Consider the following 18853-nt stretch of genomic DNA (forward strand, 5'->3'; position numbering starts at 1 on the left):
TTGTTTTTTTTTTTTTTTGCACATTTAATTAAAGGGCTTTATAAAAATGTTAGTTTTTATGTGCAAAGTATTACGATATATTGTTTCACTGGTGTATTTCGAGGCAAGGCCCATCGTTGATTTTCAATATATAATATAGTGTATTTTTTGAGTAGTTCACCTAATACAATAAAGGTAGAGTAATTTTAATAATGTGATTGGCTACAAGTTTTCTTTCAATTTTCCAGATTATCTGCAAAGTATTTTAAACTTTACAATTTCTTGTGCTACGGTTACAATATTCTCTTGTTTAAGTTTCTGGGTTTGTTTCAAAAAGGGAATTCTCTCGAAAAGCTGATCTCTATTAACTTATTTAACAATTGTTAATTCTTAATGAATACAATTTTGAGTGTTTTTACATATAGCACGTCAATTTCCCAAACCCACCATACACCCCATTTGCAGTACGGAAGGACACGAAGATTTATACTATGTTAATAATTTACTGATAAGCTTGATTCACATCATCGTGGCGCATACAGGTTTAGATTGTCATAGAGAAGGCTTCTCATTTTAAGTAATTACTACAAATCTCCTGTATAATTTACACAGTTTTGATAGATAAAAACCAGTTTTCTTTATCTTTTTGGAATTAAATATTAGATATGATAAAGTTCAAAATATATCACTTTAAATAGTAATAGTAATAAAATTGATATAAATAATTAAAATAAACAAGGCTTTGAGTGTAATTTCAAATTTAAAGCTAGATTAATATATATACATATAATTAAATAAGTATAAAATAAATTTATAAGCGTTTGTCTTTTAGGATTATTTACATATTTTTACCTTTCAACAAACCCTTTATTTTAATGCTTTCAGTATTGAATAGGCGTCCGTTCCGGGGAAGGAATATATTATCCCCGGACATGCCCGGAGAACGCTTTTATAATTATTTTAAAAGAATTAAAATCCAAAAAAAAAATTAAATTCACCTGTTTTATACTTTACTTTTACTTATTCAACATGGAACACTGGGCAACAGACAAGTTGAGCATCTTTCTCGGTTTAGATACCCTCACTCTCGAGACACAGGTCATTCCTTATCTCATGACTCTCGACACACCCGATGCACTCACTCAGCACTTGACAGTAAGTGCAGATCTATTCGTCGCGCTTGTCATTGCCATGCATTCATACTGATTCAAAGAAAAACTAGGATATGCTTGGAACGTCATCAGATTGCCTCGATTTTATTTACGAATTTGCCAATCGTCGATTTACACAAAAACAGCCCAAAGTCCAGACGTCGTCCCAGTCTAGTAAAGGATTGCCCTTTCCTTCTCTTCCTGCTGGAGAAGTTAATTCTCAATGGCCAGCAAATATTAACATACATGACAAGTCTAATGATGAAATGCTGTTTTCAGGGTAAATATATATATATATACATTTATATGTATATCCATTTATTATTAGCACTGTAGGAATGATACTAATATAATTTTTCTTTACTACATACAACAGGTCTCGCAAGCCTAAGAAACAAAATAAGCCTAAGGCTAGTTCATCTTCATCCGACAAACAACAGCAACAAAAGAAAAAGAAGGAGATGACACTTGAGACAGCATTGAAGGAATTAGATATAAAGGCGGGTGATGGAAAGCGCAAACCGTGCCAATGTCAAGGTAAAGTAAAAAAAAAGTAGAATCGATCTTTTGTTTTATGAAAACTAAACGTCCTACCAGCTACAAAACACCCACTACTAGATATTGCACCAAACTGCCTGAACTGCGGCAAGATCATATGCACTCTCGAGGGACCTGGACCGTGCACATTCTGTGGAACGGAAGTATTATCAAAAGAACAAGAGGTCCATTTGATTTCTGAAGCCAAGAAGAAGCGTGCCGAACTCAAGAATCAACAGAATCAACAGCAACAGCCTCGTCGCGTAAAAAATCCTGTACGCAAACACGGCTATGCTAGTATGCTTAGTGGGGATTTTGGTTCTGGACAGACGACACAAGAAGAGGAAGAGGCTCAAAGAAGAGCGGAAGAGCACAAAGAAAAACTTTTAAGCTTTCAAAAAACTAGCTCTAAACGAAACACAGTAATTGGTAAGGAACAAAATTAACCTTATATACAGAATCTTATTTTTTTAAAAAAATAATATTATTATAGATCAGGCAGCAGATCTTGTTTTGCCAATAGATCAAGCCAGCTCATGGGCAAGCCCTCAAGAGCGTGCTTCGATGTTAAAAAAGCAGCAAGCCAATTTACGACGAATTGAGAAAGCAGATCAACCTCGACGTCGCGTAATGACTCTCGACATAAAAACGAAACAGGTTCGCCTAGAAGAAATGTCGGATACAGACGAAGAATCTGCGGAAGAGGAAGAGGAAGAAGTAGCGATAAATCGGTCTAGAGAAAGTTCGAGTGGAGGCACTTTTGCCAACAACCCACTGTTAAAGGACTTGAAGGCACCAACATTTGTTAGAAAATCAAAGGCATCATCGAGCAAGCAATCATCTGGGAAAAAAGGCATTCAATTAAACAATGACGATGTGATAGAATTCAAACACCCTCGAAACAAAAGAAATGGTCAATCTGACTAAGTAGATACGGGCGTGGTTGACGCTACCTAGTTATTAGATATATTAAATATTAGTAATTCAATCTCTTAGATTCTGTATGAGCTTGCTTATTTCTTTCTCTGTTTTTTTTGATCCAATGATTTGACTAGAAATGTTGCGCAGTACATTTCTTTTCTTGTACACAAATGTTACACGACTAAATAGGGTTGTGTAGCTCATACCATTCTTTATTGTTTGTGTTGGACAAATTGATATCAAATATTACATTCAACAAAAGCAAATTTTAATATATTATATTTGATTACAGAATGTCATGGATACTGAGAGGGTATTCATATACAGTATATACTATTACTTGGAAAAAGCTACTATTATCCATGAGAATGTGTAGTGCCCTTGTGCTTTAGTATCCACATAGTTTAATTTGGCCTCAGATATTATTCTATTTAAAGAATATATATATATAACCCTTTTGTAAGATTAGTAATAAAGTAATGGGTTAAGTGAATTTTATTAAATGTTTCTCAATGGAAGGATTTTACATCAGAACGATCAAAGTTTCAGTGGCAGGCATATAGAGTTTGTTGAGACGAATTATACAAATCCTCTTATCAGACCTTTAAGATAAAAGTTAAAAACACAAAAATGATATAAATATGTAGATATATTTAAAAGCAAAAGATAAATAGAATTGATATATTTATTAAGCTATCAAGGAATTAAACTTGCAAAATATAACAACTTTACATATTCCTGCAAGAGTAATAGAGATCCAATCATACTAAATATCGAACAAATAAAATCACAAGTCATAAAAGACGTGGATCAAAAATAATTCTGAGTCGGACTGAACCCTGTCAAAGCAAAAACCCGACTCTGTCAAAGTTGAAAAAAAAATTGTGGTCTTTATTGCCCAATACAGGTACCCCTTATTTTTCACTTCCTCTCTTCCCTTCCTCTTTTTTTTTAATATATACACACAAATATATTTAGACTTCTCATTGACACGTATATTTTAAAAGACATTCACCTATGGCTCTCATTGATTACGACGACGACGAGATTCCCATCACACTAAGTGCCTGGGGAGATCAATCTGCTCAGAAGCCTAGTTGGGAATCGCTCAAGGATCCCAATCTCAGTGTAACTGCAGGACAAATTGGTAGCGGTGGTCTCCATCGCCGAGGACGTAACTTTATTCCAGTGTCTGAAGATCACATCCTTAGACAACGTCTCAAAGGAGGGCCACCTAAAAAGTCTAGCAATGCAACCAGCAAAACAATGTCATCAGCAGCAAATGCACCCAAACCAAAAAAGACATTTCCACAATCGACTACTTTCTCGCGTCCTAAACCGAATTCCAAGTCATATTCAGAACCACCAAGACCATCTTCAACCCAACGACCACCTCCATCTACCACGCGTCCTCCACCTCCTAACAGTACCTGGAATACGCAGTCCTTGGTTGATGTACCATTTTGGGAAAAAAAGCCAGAGCCTGCTAGTTCGACACTTATTACACCCATAACTACCCCTCCTTCAAGAGCAAGATATCCTTCTCAAAATAGTAGCAGTAACGGTTGGAATCAGCAAGATCGTCCTTCTCAAAATAGTAGCAGTAACGGTTGGAATCAGCAAGATTATCCTTCTCAGAATAGTAATAGTAACGGCTGGGGACTTCAAGACTATTCACAACAGAATAAACATCAACAGCCACAAATTCAGGAACAGAAAAATAATTATCAGCAACAAAACTACCAACAGCAAAGCTACCAACAGCAAACTATTTATGAACAACAGCAACAGCAACATGCTCTCCTTAATCAGTCATCAAAACCATTGCAGAATCAGACAAACCAGCTCTCTGGTAGGAAGGAGAATACCTCGCCAGGTAGACCTGACTGGTTGCCTAATCTACCAACGGCTAAACCAGCATGGGTGGACCAACCAATGACTGAAGCTAAGAAACCATCTTGGATCAAAGAGACTTCCTGGACGCCCAACAGAGGCAGTGCTCCACAAACCAACTACAGGCCTAATAATTCAGATAACCGTAATTTCAACGCTAATAACCCTCGTTCACCTCCTGGCCTTTCTAAACCTCCCAGCCACAACCTAGCAGAAAATAACCCGGTTATTATTACTATTAGTATTGAACTTGAGTCTGGAATAATGGCTTCTGTCAGTGTACGCTTACTTGACGATCCAGCAAAACTTTCGCGTGAATTTGGTGTACGACATAATATTACCGATCCTGTGGTTCTCAATGCCCTTCTTAGCCTGTTTATAAGACAGAAAGAAACTACTTTGCAAAAGAGAAACTATCTTTAAATTACTTAAAGCCTCTCTGTCTCCTTTTTTCTTAGTATACCAAAAAAAATCAACTACATACACATTATAACAATTACTAACAATCAATCATTGCATAAATGCTACATTAAGACCCAAACTTTCTTTCACTATAGAAAGTCATACAAAATACTGGACTTTCCGAGATTTTTTTTGGTAAATGTTTATTGAATTATTATCACTACTATAATATTATAATATTATTAAGACAGAATGAACAGCTCCTTAGTATTATTATTACTGTTCTTACATTATTATTTACTTTCATTATTATTTTGGATAATTTGAGTATTTATAGTGTCTTTATAATAACAATATGTACAGATTTTTTTCAAACATGTCTCAGGACCTTCTTTAACAAGCACAACAGCAGCAGCAATAGTAGCAGCAGTTACAACAACAACAACAACAACAACAACAGCAACAATAATAATAATAATAATAATAATTGCTTTTCAAGAATTTGTATTAAAACACTTTAAGCAAGATAAAATAAAAATTATATATATAAAGACAATATGAAGTAAAAGAACAAAAAAGGAAAAAACAGTCCCAAATCCTACATGTAGCTCGTACTCACACACTAGTAAAATTATCTGGTTTATGATGAATAGATGTTATGGCGATGAAGGTGCAAGGTGTGTTGATGGGCACAACACAATAGATCTCTTTGCTTATTAATTTTAGACTTGCACAGCTGTTTGATCTCTCTAAGGCCTCTAATGAATCCCTGTTACTGACAGGTGATGCAGGCACAGGTAACACACTATACATGACATTCCGGAAATCACTCAACCCTAGAAACCGATTCAGGAAAATCCACTATACTTGATAAACTCGCGACCCAGTATGGACTGATAGTAAGTTTAATTTATATAAAAATGATACTCGAAAATATGCGCTTAGTATTTTAGACTCATAGGGCATCATTGGGAGAATTGGCAGCTGAGTATGGACAAGTCAGCCAAGGCCTTAGGCGCTTGATCTGGAAGGCCCGTACTAAACCTAGCTTGTGTAAATATAATACACATAAATATATAAATATATACATATTTTTGCTAGTAATAATACAAAAGAAATAATTAATTTGACTACTTTTAGTAATATTGGAGGACATCGACTTATTTTTTCCACGCCATGGAGATAAGGATCCAGCCCTTGTTCGCGTCCTTTCTGACTACTTTGAACATCCACCATCGTCTGGCGTTGTGGTAAGTTTTTAATATAAGTGTTTTTTTTTAGTATTACATTAAGCTTCTATTTTTATTTTGGTAGGCTGGTACATCCCGCTCACTATCGAGAATTGCACCTGAGATCAAGACTTTATTCGGAGTAATTATTCACCGAGTCATCCACAATGCTGTATAATACACTCGTACTCAAGTTTTAATTTTGCCAATAGGACATTGTAACGTTAGAGATTTCCACACCAGCCGAGCGCCTTGCATTACTTGAGTCTATTACTCAATTTATGCAATTGGACAATGTACCCCTCGGGGATTTAGCAGCACAAGCTCACGCCTTTGTTGCAGCCGATCTTGCTCATTGGTGTCGTTTAGCAGAAATAGCAGCAATTGAAGCAGGTTTTCAACAAGGTAGGTACACGTTATTACGATTGTTATTATTATTACCAAAAAAAATAAGATCAAGAGTTGTGCCACACTTGAACGTTATAGATAAACAATGGATGTATTGACTACAATCTTTCGGAATTTAGTATCATTGATCCATTTTGAGACCACATTTACAAGGGTCAGGCTGAGCCATCTGGATGCATTTACAGCCGAAAGACCGGATATTGTACGATGGGGAGATATTGGTGGTCTTATGCAAGCAAAGGTTAGTTTTTTTTGGGCTCACAAACCATTTTCTTCAAGGAAATAGGATATTTGTGTATTTACTGACTGTAAATTTTACAGCAAGCTCTAGAAGAATCAGCAGTGTGGGTTTACAAACATGCAGATGCCTATAGGCGATTAGCAATTAGCCCTTCTAAAGGTGTTCTTATGCATGGTCCCCCTGGTACTGGAAAGACCTTGTTAGCTAAAGCTGTGGCTACTGAGTCCGCAGCCAACTTCCTGCCAGTTCGTAGTGCTGATCTTATAAAGGGACATGTGGGGGAGTCAGAGAAAGCAGTCGCTCGAATATTTCAGATAGCACGCAGATGTAGCCCTTGTGTAATTTTTTTGGATGAATTGGAGACATTGTTTGGTAAACGAGAGACTAGCGGTGATGTTGGTAAAAAGGTAACTGTTGGGTTTGTGCGTACGTTCAGTACATATATCGTCAAACAAGATTAACTAAAACGCCTGGTGTGTTTGATTTAATATAGTTAATCACACAATTTCTGATTGAAATTGACCACCTTGATACACTCCAACACACAGTGCTCGTTTTAGGAGCAACTAATCATCCAGAATCAATTGATGCTTCGCTTTTGAGACCTGGGCGTCTCGATCGTATGGTGTATGTTGGGACTCCGAATTGTGGGGAGCGATTGGAGATCCTCAAAGTATTGCAGCGCAAAACACCTTGCGCTAATCAGGTGGATCTGTCAATTATCGCCAATAAGACGGATAATTACACAGGCGCTGACCTCAAAGCAGTATTTCGCAAAGCTGGTCTCCTTACACTCAAACGACGCACTCATAATACTGACTCACCACTAGAGGTGACTCAAGAAGATCTGGAAAGTGCCCTTTCTCATGTGGGACCGTCGCGTAATTAGATATAGTTTAATACTTTATTGAATATAATGCAGAAATGGAAAAGTTAATATAAGAACATCTATAACGATATTTACAGAGCTTTCTCAAGCTGGCCGCTGGCGGCCAAAATGAGGCCCATGAAGAGAGGAGAGGGTTTGAGGGGACGGGTCAGGTATTCAGGGTGGTACTGGCAGCCGACAAAGTAGGGGTGATCGTCCATTTCGACAATCTCCATGCGCTCACCGGTCTCGTCTTTACCGATGAAGCGGAGGCCATTGGCCTCAATAGTGTTTACATACTCGGGGTTTACTTCATAACGATGACGATGACGCTCGTCGACTGTGGGCTTGTTGCCATAGAGCTTGCGAACACGCGAGTTTTCGGATCCAGGCTGGAAGACAGTAGGACGAACACCAAGACGCATGGTAGCACCCATGTGGGTCTTGCTGATCTCGGGCATGTAGACAACAACGGGAGTCTTTGTCTCGGGCTCGATCTCAGCAGAGTGGGCTTCGGACATACCACACACATGACGAGCAAATTCGATAACAGAGATTTGCATACCCAAGCAAATACCCAAGTAAGGGACCTTGTTCTCACGAGCCCACTTGGCAGCCATGATCATACCCTCGATACCACGTCCACCGAAACCACCTGGTACGAGAATACCGTCGGCGGAGCAGAGGCTCTGCCATGATTCGTGGAATTTAATGGGGTTTGACTTGAGAACTTCGGGTTCAAGGTCAGAGGCCTCGATCCACTTGATTTCCAACTTGCGGTTTCCGGCAAGTGCTGCGTGCTCGAGAGCCTTGTATACTGAAATGTAGGCATCGTGGAGGTTAGTGTATTTTCCGACAAGGGCGATAGTGACTGTGTCGTGGAGACGTTCGTAGGAAACGGCAAGGTTAGCCCACTTTTTCCAGAGCTCTTCACCAGCCAAACGGCACTCGGGTGTGATCTTGATGGCATCAAGGTTAAGACGGCGACGGAAGAAATCGACGACACCCTTCTCCTTCATGAGAATAGGGACATGGTAGACGGAAGACACATCGTGAACGGCAAGAACCTGCTCAGGGGCGACATGACAGAACATAGAGATCTTGCTAGCAACGCTATCATCCAAAGGCTTGGAGGAACGGCAAGCAATAAGATCTGGGGTGAGACCAGCACCACGCAAATCACGAATGCTCATCTGTGTAGGCTTTGTCTTCTGTTCACCAACGGAACCGACGACAGGAACAAGAGAAACGTGAATCAAGCAAAAGTTTTCATGACCAACACGGAATTGGAACTGACGCATAGCCTCAACAAAAGGTGCAGACTCGATATCACCAACGGTACCACCCAACTCGATAATGCATACATCGGGCTTCTCACCAGAGTTATCGACGGGCATAGCAGCAACACGCTCAATCCATTCCTGGACAGCGTTGGTGATGTGGGGGACGACCTGAACAGTCTTGCCGAGGTAATCACCACGACGTTCCTTCTCGATAACCTCGCTGTAGATCTTTCCAGTGGTAATGTTGTTGATGCGGCTCAACTCGACGTCCAAGAAGCGCTCGTAGTTTCCAAGGTCCAAATCGACCTCACCACCGTCGTTCAAGACAAAGACCTCACCTGCGAGTGTGCGAGGTAAGTGGGAGGTTGTAGACTGTTAAATTGAAGCAATGGGAGCTTACCGTGATCAAGAGGGCTCATCAAACCAGCATCAATATTGAGATAGGGATCAATCTTGATAGCGGTCACTTTGAGACCCAATGTCTTGAGAAGAGTTCCTGTGCTCGAGGCGATGACTCCCTTTCCGATACCCGAAATCACACCACCAGAGACAACAATATACTTGGTCATTACGATATTTTAATAGATAAGAAGAGGGGGCTCGAGGAGAGATATAATAGGGTGCCTTTTCAAGGGAGTAGTGAAAAGGAAAGCTTCACCTCAGGAAAAAAATCGACACGAAAATATATTTTTGTGACTCTTGTTTCTGGATGTATTCTCCCGTGGCTTGTGTTCATCGGAGTCATATCAATGGAGTGAGGATGTGACGTCTAATACCATTCTAGAATGAGTGTTCTTTCGAATATTTCTCCCGTTTAGAAAAGATTGTTTGTGTGTGATTTTAGCTCAAAAGGGTTTGCGGACAGCTCTTTGAAACATATTAGAAGCTAGTATGAATTAAACCTGCCTAACCATTATACTTTTTCAGAGTTGCTCACAAAATTACTAATTAACATAATTAATAAAAAAAATCCCATTTACTGGTGCAAACTATACTTTTTGAGTGACTGGTTTTGATAAAGGCACTAATCCAGCCCAACTTTATTATGCTCAGAACTTCAGGACACTTGCAAGAAAGCAGTCCAGTACTTGTGACTTTGGCACGCTATTTTGGTTGATGTTTTCAACACAGACCCTGTCAAGACCCGGTCCCTCATCACTGCCTGGCCAACATGTCTCTCCGCACAGGCAAGCATCTCAGTCTAGTACAAAATATCCTTGATGGTTGAATGCTTACACATCTATTATGCTTTGAACTCTAGCTGCCCTTGTATTCACTAATGACTTCAAGTCAGCCCTGCCTACCATGACTCGTTCATGTAAGACAAATAGAAAAGAAGAAGAAAACATAATGTAACGACATTTGTATTTATTATTTATTATACAAAACAGACGCTACCAAGGCTGCTGTCGTTCATCCTCCTCGTCGTTCTTACCTTCACCAACAATACCAGTCACTTGTTAATGATAACCGTGTTCTATTCGTTTTCCAACACAATAACTTGACTGTCAAGGAGTTTACCCAACTCCGCCAGGAACTGTCATTGATCGACGGTCCTTCCAAGTTGACTGTAGTGCGGTCAAGTGTGTTTGGGTCTGTGCTTCGTGAGACAAAGTTCAGCAATCTACAGCCTCTTGTGTCGGGTCCTACATGTGTTTTGTCGACCAATGCATCTGAGAAAGAGTACCCAGAGTTGCTTAAGAGCGTTGTTCAAACACTTGGCAAGAACAAGAAGCTTGTTCTCTTGGGTGGTAAACTCGACAACTCACTGCTCAACCAGGCTGACGTAACCCAGGTTGTACAGTTGCCCGGTCTTGATATGGTTCGGGCTGAATTGCTTGGTACTATTGAACAGCCTGCTCGCCAGATCTTGGGCGTACTCGAGTCACCAGCCAAGCAGTTGCACAGTGTACTGGATAGACGTGTGTAAAATTAATAAAGGAGATTAATAAAAATTCAAAAAAGAAATAAAGATAACAAAACTAGATAATGAATAAATCAAACAGATTGGATGAATGTTTGTGTGTTTGTGTGTGTTTGTGTGTGTTTGTGTGCATGTAGACATATTCTCTCCCTTTTTCTCCATTCAAAATCAAGCCAATCAGATGACTTGCTTTGGGACGATCCTTCATGCCAAAGCAAAGAACAAAGCTTGGTTCTTTCTCATGTGTGCGATTAATGGACAATGGGTGTGACGTCCTTTTGTTGAATCCCCGTCAGATCATTTGCAAAAAAGGGGTCCTTGGTTGGCTTCCACCTTCACGTTCTATCTCTTCCTCATTCACTCCATCCGTCTTGAAATTCAGGTCTCATCCTACAGTGAGTTTTTAATGGCATGAGAACTTTATGGATGGATTCCACAAGGGTGATTACTAGTTTGAACTGGAGCTAACTTGCCTTTGTTCTCTTTACGGACGTACGACGGTTTACAGAACACAAAAAAGACACACGCCTTTATTTGCTTGTTTTATCTAATAGTATATTAATGGTAAATAATTGGTGATACTCCAAACAATTTAATCACACATCCCTTTTTTGTTTTAATCCAGACCGAGGCAAGTCAGGACATAAGGATTACATGTCAAAACAGTATCATCAAAGGGGCCAGTGCGACCTCTGTCGATGGTCACCCATGGCGGACATGGAAGATAAAGCTAGTGGCCATGGATGGAAATAAAGAAAAGAAGGGAAAGCTTACAGCCTTGCTTGATAATGTGGAATATATTCTTCATCCCACGTTTGAGAACCCTCACAGAGGTACTAAATTAATCAAATGTACATTTATTCTACATGGCTGACGTATCAAATAGTCACGACAAAAGAACCCTATGTGCTTCAAGAAAAAGGCTGGGGTGAATTTGATATGCGGATTGTCTTGAACTTTGCTCACAAACTAGCAGATCCTGAAACCATTCTATTTGACCTCAACTTCACACAACCATCTTACACCGTTAATCACAGAGTGGTAATTTTTATATATAAAGAATCATGAATAGTTGATCTATTATTTTCTAGGAATACATTCTTATATCAAATATATATGTATGTATATATGTACGTATGCATATAGGTTTTCCAAAACCCATCGCCTGAACTCGAGGACCTGTTGGCTTTGGATGTACCTGCTGACGTTAGCAGTAATGGCTCGATTCACTCTAAGAAGAGACGGTCAAGCACATCTAGCAGCTCCGGTAAAGGCCTAGTAAAAAAACAAAAGACAAACTATTCTCCTGCTTTTATCAAGCATGAAGTCCACACTTCCGCATCTCCATCGACGCCTTCCTTTTACTCAAACAAGACTGTTCAATATCCGCCACTTTCATCTTACTCGGGCTCACCACCTTCGCCGTCATTCGACTCGCCTGCGTTGCCAATATCACCTGCTTATGACTATGGGCAAGTCAAAACACCCCAGGCGTATTCTGAACATGACAGTGTTCCTTATCTTTCTGGTATGAGCGATGAGAGTCAGCGAAAAAGTGGATCCTCGGGCTCATCAGTTAAGCGGGGGTATGAAAGTGAAGACTATGATTTTCCAGAGTATCAACATCCATTTAGACCCTACGAGTCTTCAGATGGAGAAGTAGATCGCGAAGATGCTATTGTTGACGATGTATATGATGAAAGCGATCTCAAAAACGTAAACCCTATTCACAGCATGCCTCTTGACGCAGAAACTCGCCGGGCGTGGGGAATACCCGAAGTAAGACATTGTATATATTAGATTCACATAGGCTCATCTCAATTATCAAGGGACTTGATATGATGGAACTTGCTCGACGCCTTACACATATGACGGAAGATCAAGCAGAAGAGTTTCATGAGATTGTCAAGCAGAGTATGACAGACGACATGGCAATTGAAGAAAAAGAAGGTGAGCTAAATATGTGTATTTATTGTTGTACTATATTAAAGAGGTTGTTATTTTGAATATCAGGCGAGCTTGTACTCGAACTTTATTCGCTTGGACCCACTCTCCTCAACCGTCTATGGGAATATTCGGAGAAGATATCAGTATCCTACAATCCTCTGTCTATATCACCACACATTAATACATACGACCAAGACAGTGAAGCAGAAGACTAAATACACTTCTTCATTAAATTTCCCCTTCCCCTTCCCCTTGTAGAGTCACATCACCATGTCATATAGCAAAAACAAAAATTCACAAAAGGATTGTCCTATGAATTTGCACTCCTTATTGGCGACATTATCCTCCTTCTTCTTATTATTCTCCCGTCTATGATCAAATATGTATGTACCTTCTATTAAACCCCCCTTCCCCCCACAGACACACAAAATACTACTTGGGAATTATAGGTTTCTATCGTTGCTATTAAAATAAAACTTTGCGTCTTACAATTATTATATGTGATGAAAGCATTTTTGCTTGCCTTTTTGTTTTGCTTTTGTTTTGTTTCTTTTGGTTTTGTTCAAATACGTATAATTTCAATTCTGATGACACCAGCACACAGTTTGTTGTTAATCCCCTTTAGAGGCCCACACGGAATAAAACTTGCTTCTTCTTTCCTTTCTTCTTTTTTTGTTCAATTGGGGTATCTGAATCTTCTGTCATTGAAAAGTCGTCGTTTGCTTGATCTGGTGACCCATCTGCCCATGCACTTTGTCGCACATATGGCCGCAGGCTATTTCCTAGCGATCGCCGAGAACTAGTTGGTAAGGTTGGGAAATGGTTCTTTGGTTGAGAAAGCGCTGGGAAACTATTTGAGGATTCTTCTGTTGTTTGCGACTGGTTTGCCCATGCTGTCTTGGACTGCCCATTAGGAAGAGTGGGCAGGTTCAAGGCAGGAAACGATTGTTCTGTGTTTTCTGCTGCATGTGCAACACGGTTCCAAACACCCGTGCGCGACTTTGTTGTGCGCGTCCCACCTACACGCGTGTTTGCCGATTTGATCACAAGAACACGCGAAGATGATTCGCTGTTATTGCTTGAAGATACAGATCCCTGAAACTTTGGTGTGTTCTTGAGTTGTAAAAATATTAGAACCATTATATCATTTGACAATACAAAACTTACATCATCAGCACCGTTACGATTACGCCACGCGCGTGCGACTTCCCTCCGCTTCTCTTCACTGTCTAAGAACTCTTCTAGACTACTGAAGATTGTTTTGCAGTGTTTAGGGTCGTCACACAACTCGCGGATCTCGCTCACAAAGCTGTCTGCGTCCATGTTTGAATTACGGTATGCTGCGGTCAACTGCTTGAATCGAACAACCTTATCCATACTTCTCAGCATGTGACCTACTTTATCCAAAAATGCAGCTTGGCTTGAAACATGGCCCATGTTAGGTTTCTCAACTTCCGCAGTAGGTGTTGCCGCAGATGAAGTACTACTCTCTCCCAAAGTGGGCCAATTGCTTTCTCCCGCGAGGTTTCTAAATCCAGCTGAGCGTTGGGTCATCCGCTGTTTACCACTTCCTGTCTGACGATGAGACCCATCTATACTAGGTAAAGCTTGAGCAAGTCCACTAATACTTGGGAAATCGGTTAATGAAGGAGGTGCAAGTACTTCAGTTTGAGGTCGCTGGTTACGCTGAGCACGCTCTCTTGGTTGTCTATCTTGGCGTGATCCAGATGAATTCGATCCATAATCGAAATCAACATCCACGCGTCTTGCTTCAATTTGCTTAGCGCGTGGCAAGTGAGCCACTGAAGCACCATGCTCTTCCACCTAATTTAAGTAAGTGTCAATCAGTGGGGCCAATGTTGTATTTGACGTACTGTAAACATAAACCGAGACTTACCTCATGAGCCTTAAGGTCAATATCACTTTCAAATACAACAAATTTTTTGTCAAGACACTCACGGTACTGGCATATGTAATGCTCTTTCTTAAAATGTTTTTCCTACACCTAATATCAGTATCATCGCTAAATATATCAATATTTCCTTTCGCTTACCATACTATCGTAATTTGCAAAATATTCATGTTGAACACCACGACGAACGCACAAATGACATTGCTCATGCTTATCGCGACAATGTGTATACAGTTCATCATTGTCATAGAAACTGGTTCTGCAGAAGTAGCATTCAGGATGCCCCTTGAATCCAGTATCATCATCTTTGGCAAGACCCTTGTCACCTTGTTTGTGATGTTTTTGGAGTTGAGAATATGTATAGAGAGTGTGTTCATGCGAGAAAATTTTTTTGTTCCGCGTGCAAAGATCACTACAATGACACTTTTTGTATTAGTCTCTTGTTATTTATCTGCTTATATATATATATATATCCATACCATAACTGCAATTCGTGTGCTTTCTTGACATGCTTCTTAAGCTCTCCCCATCCATTCTCGCAGGCAACCTTACAGTCGGGCTCAGGGCAGTTGTATTGTAGTAAAAGCGACGTATCTTGATAAGTTTGCTGGTCTTCAAAGCGTCCTCCTAGTTTCTTATCAAAGAATGGTGTGTCTTCGCGAGTGTAAGCTTCAAAGGGTTTTTCTGGATCTTTGGTAAAAATAACAGTCTTTTGTTCTGCCTAAAAAGATATTGGTGTAATATTTTTGTTTATTAGTATATTCTTTTAATTTTTTTAACCAAATACGATTGAATATATATATATATATTATTATTATTATTATTAAACAAACCTTGCAGTAAGCACACTGTCGCATCTTGTAAAGCGCTCTCAAACGCACTGCGCACAAATGACACGTTCGATGGTCACAGGCTGATACTGCGTATGTTACAATAGGCTCAGTACAAATAAAACACAGTTCCTCTTCATCCTCATCGGTGTGTTCAGAAGACTTTGTTTCAACCTCGGTTGCTTTGGAAGTTGAGGTTTCGGTTGGGTTCGTCTCGGCGGGAGTCTTGGGTTTCTTTTTCGGGGCGCGCTGACGTGGTCGTGGAATGCGCTCGGGTTGGTCTTTGGTGGAATTGTCTTCGGGATCTTGCTTTGGCTTTGGTCGACGACGGCGATGGTGTGATCTATTATTTTTTGGTGTCTCATTAGACGTGGCATTGGCTGTAGGCGAGGGATCCATCCTTGATGAAGACGAAGACAAATGAGAGTAGAAAACAAGACAAAAAAACAAAGTCGCTTTGTGAAGATGTCGATCTGTTCGAACTCCGTATCACAATACACAATTATAACCGCAGCAACAGAGCACAAAACCTCTATCCACGTGGCTAGATTTAGAGGGCCAATAAAACTTGCTTTATTCAAACAGGAGATGCATATTACTCTAAAGACCTATAAGTAGCAGGGTGTTAGGTGTGTCCTGTTGCTGCATATGGCTTTATTGCGTGAGACTACGAATATTCAGTCTAAAGACAAACACTCCATTTTTATCATTAAGATTCAGGGTGTGGTTGTTCAAGTGCATCTAGACACATCCAAAATCAAGTGAGGTTGTTGTGGTGACTTTGAAAACAAGGTAAAACAGATGATGATCTTTCAGATACTGTCATACTTGAAGCATGGATGTTGGTTATTTACATTGGCTAAGTACCTAAATCGTATATAGATCGCCCCCCTACCCTCTCTCATTGTTGTGGGCGTGTACGAATGTTCCCCTTTTTTAATTTCTTGTGGTGTATATCTTTGCAAGAAGATGCAAAGTTCGTTGTTCTATCTTTCTTTTCTCCTTTCCTAATCTCCTTGAACAAGCATGACAACTCAATCATATGGCTATTATACTCCGTTAGGTACATATAGGTTATATGTAGATATGTATTAACACACATATATATATACATAGAAGAGGACAATCAAAGTCATAGTGGTGAAAGCGTTAAAAGTGACAGCAGTATTGGTGGTGACAGTGCGTATTATGTCGAACAAGAAAACACAAAAGAGTTCCATCATCTAAACTCCAATGTGGATGATGATGATTTCCTTGCACCTCAATACTGTGATAACAGTCATCGGGAGAGTAGTCCTTGGAGTTTTATGCACCGGCTGGTGTCAATTCCAATCATCCAAGATAGTCTTATTGGAACACAGCAAATGTTGAGCCAACACATGCTTGGAAGAGTAGCACTTAAGCAAGCCGAAAACACTCTACAAACAATGATCCCTTTATTGGAAAACAGGTGTTTGAAAAGTCCTTTGGCTCTAGTGAATACAATCGGCCATCGTTCGCTTGATATTGTGTCTGACCGGTTTCCTTTGGTTAATGCACCTACCGAGGCAATTGCCCACGCTGTTCACCCTCAAACCATCTCACTTGAACTCAAAGACCAGCTCGATCAAGCAGTCAGCCGTATCAAAGCTCCTGCTAAAGCAGCTTCTAGAAATGTAAATAGACGGCTCGAAAATGCTGTTGATCGATTTGAGGCTACATTAGATCGTTATCTGCCGCAAGACCAACGACCGAGACCGAGGAAATCTCCTACTATTGTATTGCGCACAGAAGAACCCCCTGAACATCTCCGTCAAGCCATGAGATTTTACCACCTTGCAAACTCTCTGACTGATCGATTGGCTCACAACTTTTCTGACTCTGGAGCAACTGAGCCTACTCGCCCAAGTCCTGTTTGGCTTATTGAACAAGCTGAATCGCTCTGGCCCACAATATCCACTCATTCGAATACATATGTCGAACGCCTTCCTGAACCAGTCCAACGCCATCTCATTAGTCCCTTTGTCGAGATTGCCAAGCAGGAATATGAGACAATAAGACAAACTATCGAAAGTGTCGATCGCCCTGTGTTTGAACGTGCTCGCCAGGTCATTACAATTTCTCACACTCGTATCATGATGCCTTTTCTTCAACATTCTGTCGAAACTCTTCAGTCACAAGTTGCTGTTTATCGGGCAGCAGCACAGAAAAATAGGTCAAAGGTTGTTTCCGAATTGACTCATCGATTGGCAACCATTAGCTCTCAAGATGCACCAACAAATTTACTTGAATAATTCATAAACAACTTAAGAATAAATAAATAAAACAAAAATAAATAAACACAGTGCTTATGGTTCTGTTGTCTTCTCTGTGTGCGTACAACTACAGATGTGATACGATTTCAAAAGGCTCCGCGTGGATTATAATTTTCTTGGTCGATTAGAGACTTTGAGACTTTGTATTACTTTTATTAAAACCAATCTCACAGGGTCTCTAACGAACAAAGTAGGCTTATATATATATATCTTATAAAAATTACTCTAGTGTTTAATGGGATGGATTACTATAATCAATAGTCTTTCCAGAACTGCCAACGGTACATTTATTTCTTACTTATTTCTCCACTCTTTGATCTTTTATATTCTTTTCATACTCTTTTTTTCTTTCAACATGATTTAATACCTGTGTGAGGAGTTTGACGGTCTTGTGCCAATAAACAAAATAATATCCACATTAATTATAGCTTAAGAAGAGTAAGACTGAGGAAATCAAGAAAGAACAAGGAGAGTATGAAGTGGAGGTAGTAACCTTACGTCACATCATCTTTGTTTGGCATATGTAATTGAAACACTTTCGAATCAAGTTCAAGCTTATGATAAATTTTAGGCTAATGCCACAGCGAAATGTTTAATATAGAACATTGCCTCAACCATTAATATACATACCGGTGTACGTGTCTTTGTTTGTGCGTTTGTGTGTTTGTGTGTGTGTGGATTTTTGTATATTCATTATATCAGTCTTTTTTAACGAATGTTTATATAGTAAGTCTTTCTATTGTCTTATATATATTCCTCTTTCCTGACTTGTAATTTTTTTTCTTTTTCGTTTTTTTTTCTTACTGCGCTCGATGAAATCAATAGGCCCCAGAATCCAAAGTGCTTAAATCTTTCTTTAACACTCAATACTGCTACGTTCTCTTATTACCCAGAAACAAGTAAGTTTTAAAGGCAAAAATATAAATATAAATATAAATATAAAGCAAATAATAATCAAACAAAAATAGAAGACTTGGCTAACTAACTGGATAATTTAGAAAAAAAATAATCGCATCTGGTAAATCTCATCCTAT

The 18853-nt window shown here is 39.5% G+C and overlaps 8 protein-coding genes across 8 annotated transcripts; 6 read left to right on the forward strand and 2 right to left on the reverse strand.

The window, feature by feature from the left end:
- Positions 1–1008: 1008 nt before the first annotated feature.
- On the forward strand, positions 1009–2594 carry PHYBLDRAFT_137964 (hypothetical protein; the record flags this gene model as incomplete). The annotated part of the gene is made up of 5 exons (XM_018429908.1): positions 1009–1134; positions 1202–1410; positions 1507–1667; positions 1728–2096; positions 2161–2594. The coding sequence occupies 5 exons, from the start codon at positions 1009–1011 to the stop codon at positions 2592–2594; spliced, it is 1299 nt and encodes a 432-aa protein (XP_018298448.1).
- Positions 2595–3605: 1011 nt separating this feature from the next.
- Positions 3606–4904, forward strand: PHYBLDRAFT_137965 (hypothetical protein; the record flags this gene model as incomplete). The annotated part of the gene is made up of 1 exon (XM_018429909.1): positions 3606–4904. One exon carries the CDS (start codon positions 3606–3608, stop codon positions 4902–4904), a length of 1299 nt encoding a protein of 432 aa, XP_018298449.1.
- Positions 4905–6847: 1943 nt separating this feature from the next.
- PHYBLDRAFT_105039 (hypothetical protein) lies at positions 6848–7650 on the forward strand (the record flags this gene model as incomplete). The annotated part of the gene is made up of 2 exons (XM_018427879.1): positions 6848–7168; positions 7255–7650. Coding segments are annotated over 2 exons (717 nt in total), but the record flags the coding sequence as incomplete, so codon positions are not given.
- A 71-nt stretch (positions 7651–7721) lies between these two features.
- PHYBLDRAFT_161056 (hypothetical protein) lies at positions 7722–9481 on the reverse strand (the record flags this gene model as incomplete). The annotated part of the gene is made up of 2 exons (XM_018434336.1): positions 7722–9250; positions 9313–9481. 2 exons carry the CDS (start codon positions 9479–9481, stop codon positions 7722–7724), a joined length of 1698 nt encoding a protein of 565 aa, XP_018298451.1.
- A 597-nt stretch (positions 9482–10078) lies between these two features.
- On the forward strand, positions 10079–10870 carry PHYBLDRAFT_156872 (hypothetical protein). The gene is made up of 3 exons (XM_018433527.1): positions 10079–10099; positions 10174–10230; positions 10304–10870. The coding sequence occupies exons 1-3, from the start codon at positions 10084–10086 to the stop codon at positions 10840–10842; spliced, it is 612 nt and encodes a 203-aa protein (XP_018298452.1). The 5' UTR covers positions 10079–10083; the 3' UTR covers positions 10843–10870.
- Positions 10871–11042: 172 nt separating this feature from the next.
- PHYBLDRAFT_184284 (hypothetical protein) lies at positions 11043–13276 on the forward strand (the record flags this gene model as incomplete). Its single annotated transcript, XM_018438908.1, has 6 exons — positions 11043–11231; positions 11462–11669; positions 11723–11877; positions 11983–12615; positions 12666–12786; positions 12850–13276. 6 exons carry the CDS (start codon positions 11043–11045, stop codon positions 12996–12998), a joined length of 1455 nt encoding a protein of 484 aa, XP_018298453.1. The 3' UTR covers positions 12999–13276.
- A 1395-nt stretch (positions 13277–14671) lies between these two features.
- Positions 14672–15088, reverse strand: PHYBLDRAFT_103082 (C2H2-type zinc finger transcription factor; the record flags this gene model as incomplete). The annotated part of the gene is made up of 2 exons (XM_018427753.1): positions 14672–14782; positions 14837–15088. Coding segments are annotated over 2 exons (363 nt in total), but the record flags the coding sequence as incomplete, so codon positions are not given.
- A 1463-nt stretch (positions 15089–16551) lies between these two features.
- On the forward strand, positions 16552–17798 carry PHYBLDRAFT_137971 (hypothetical protein; the record flags this gene model as incomplete). The annotated part of the gene is made up of 2 exons (XM_018429910.1): positions 16552–16588; positions 16642–17798. 2 exons carry the CDS (start codon positions 16552–16554, stop codon positions 17796–17798), a joined length of 1194 nt encoding a protein of 397 aa, XP_018298455.1.
- Positions 17799–18853: the final 1055 nt, after the last annotated feature.

This window comes from Phycomyces blakesleeanus, assembly GCF_001638985.1.
Source record: "Phycomyces blakesleeanus NRRL 1555(-) unplaced genomic scaffold PHYBLscaffold_1, whole genome shotgun sequence".
NCBI lineage: Eukaryota > Fungi > Mucoromycota > Mucoromycetes > Mucorales > Phycomycetaceae > Phycomyces > Phycomyces blakesleeanus.

Excerpts from the sequence above, each read along its gene's own strand:
- PHYBLDRAFT_156872 (XM_018433527.1), top strand. Across the intron at positions 10,231-10,303 it reads GCCTACCATGACTCGTTCAT|ACGCTACCAAGGCTGCTGTC; the intron begins GTAAGACAAATA and ends TATACAAAACAG.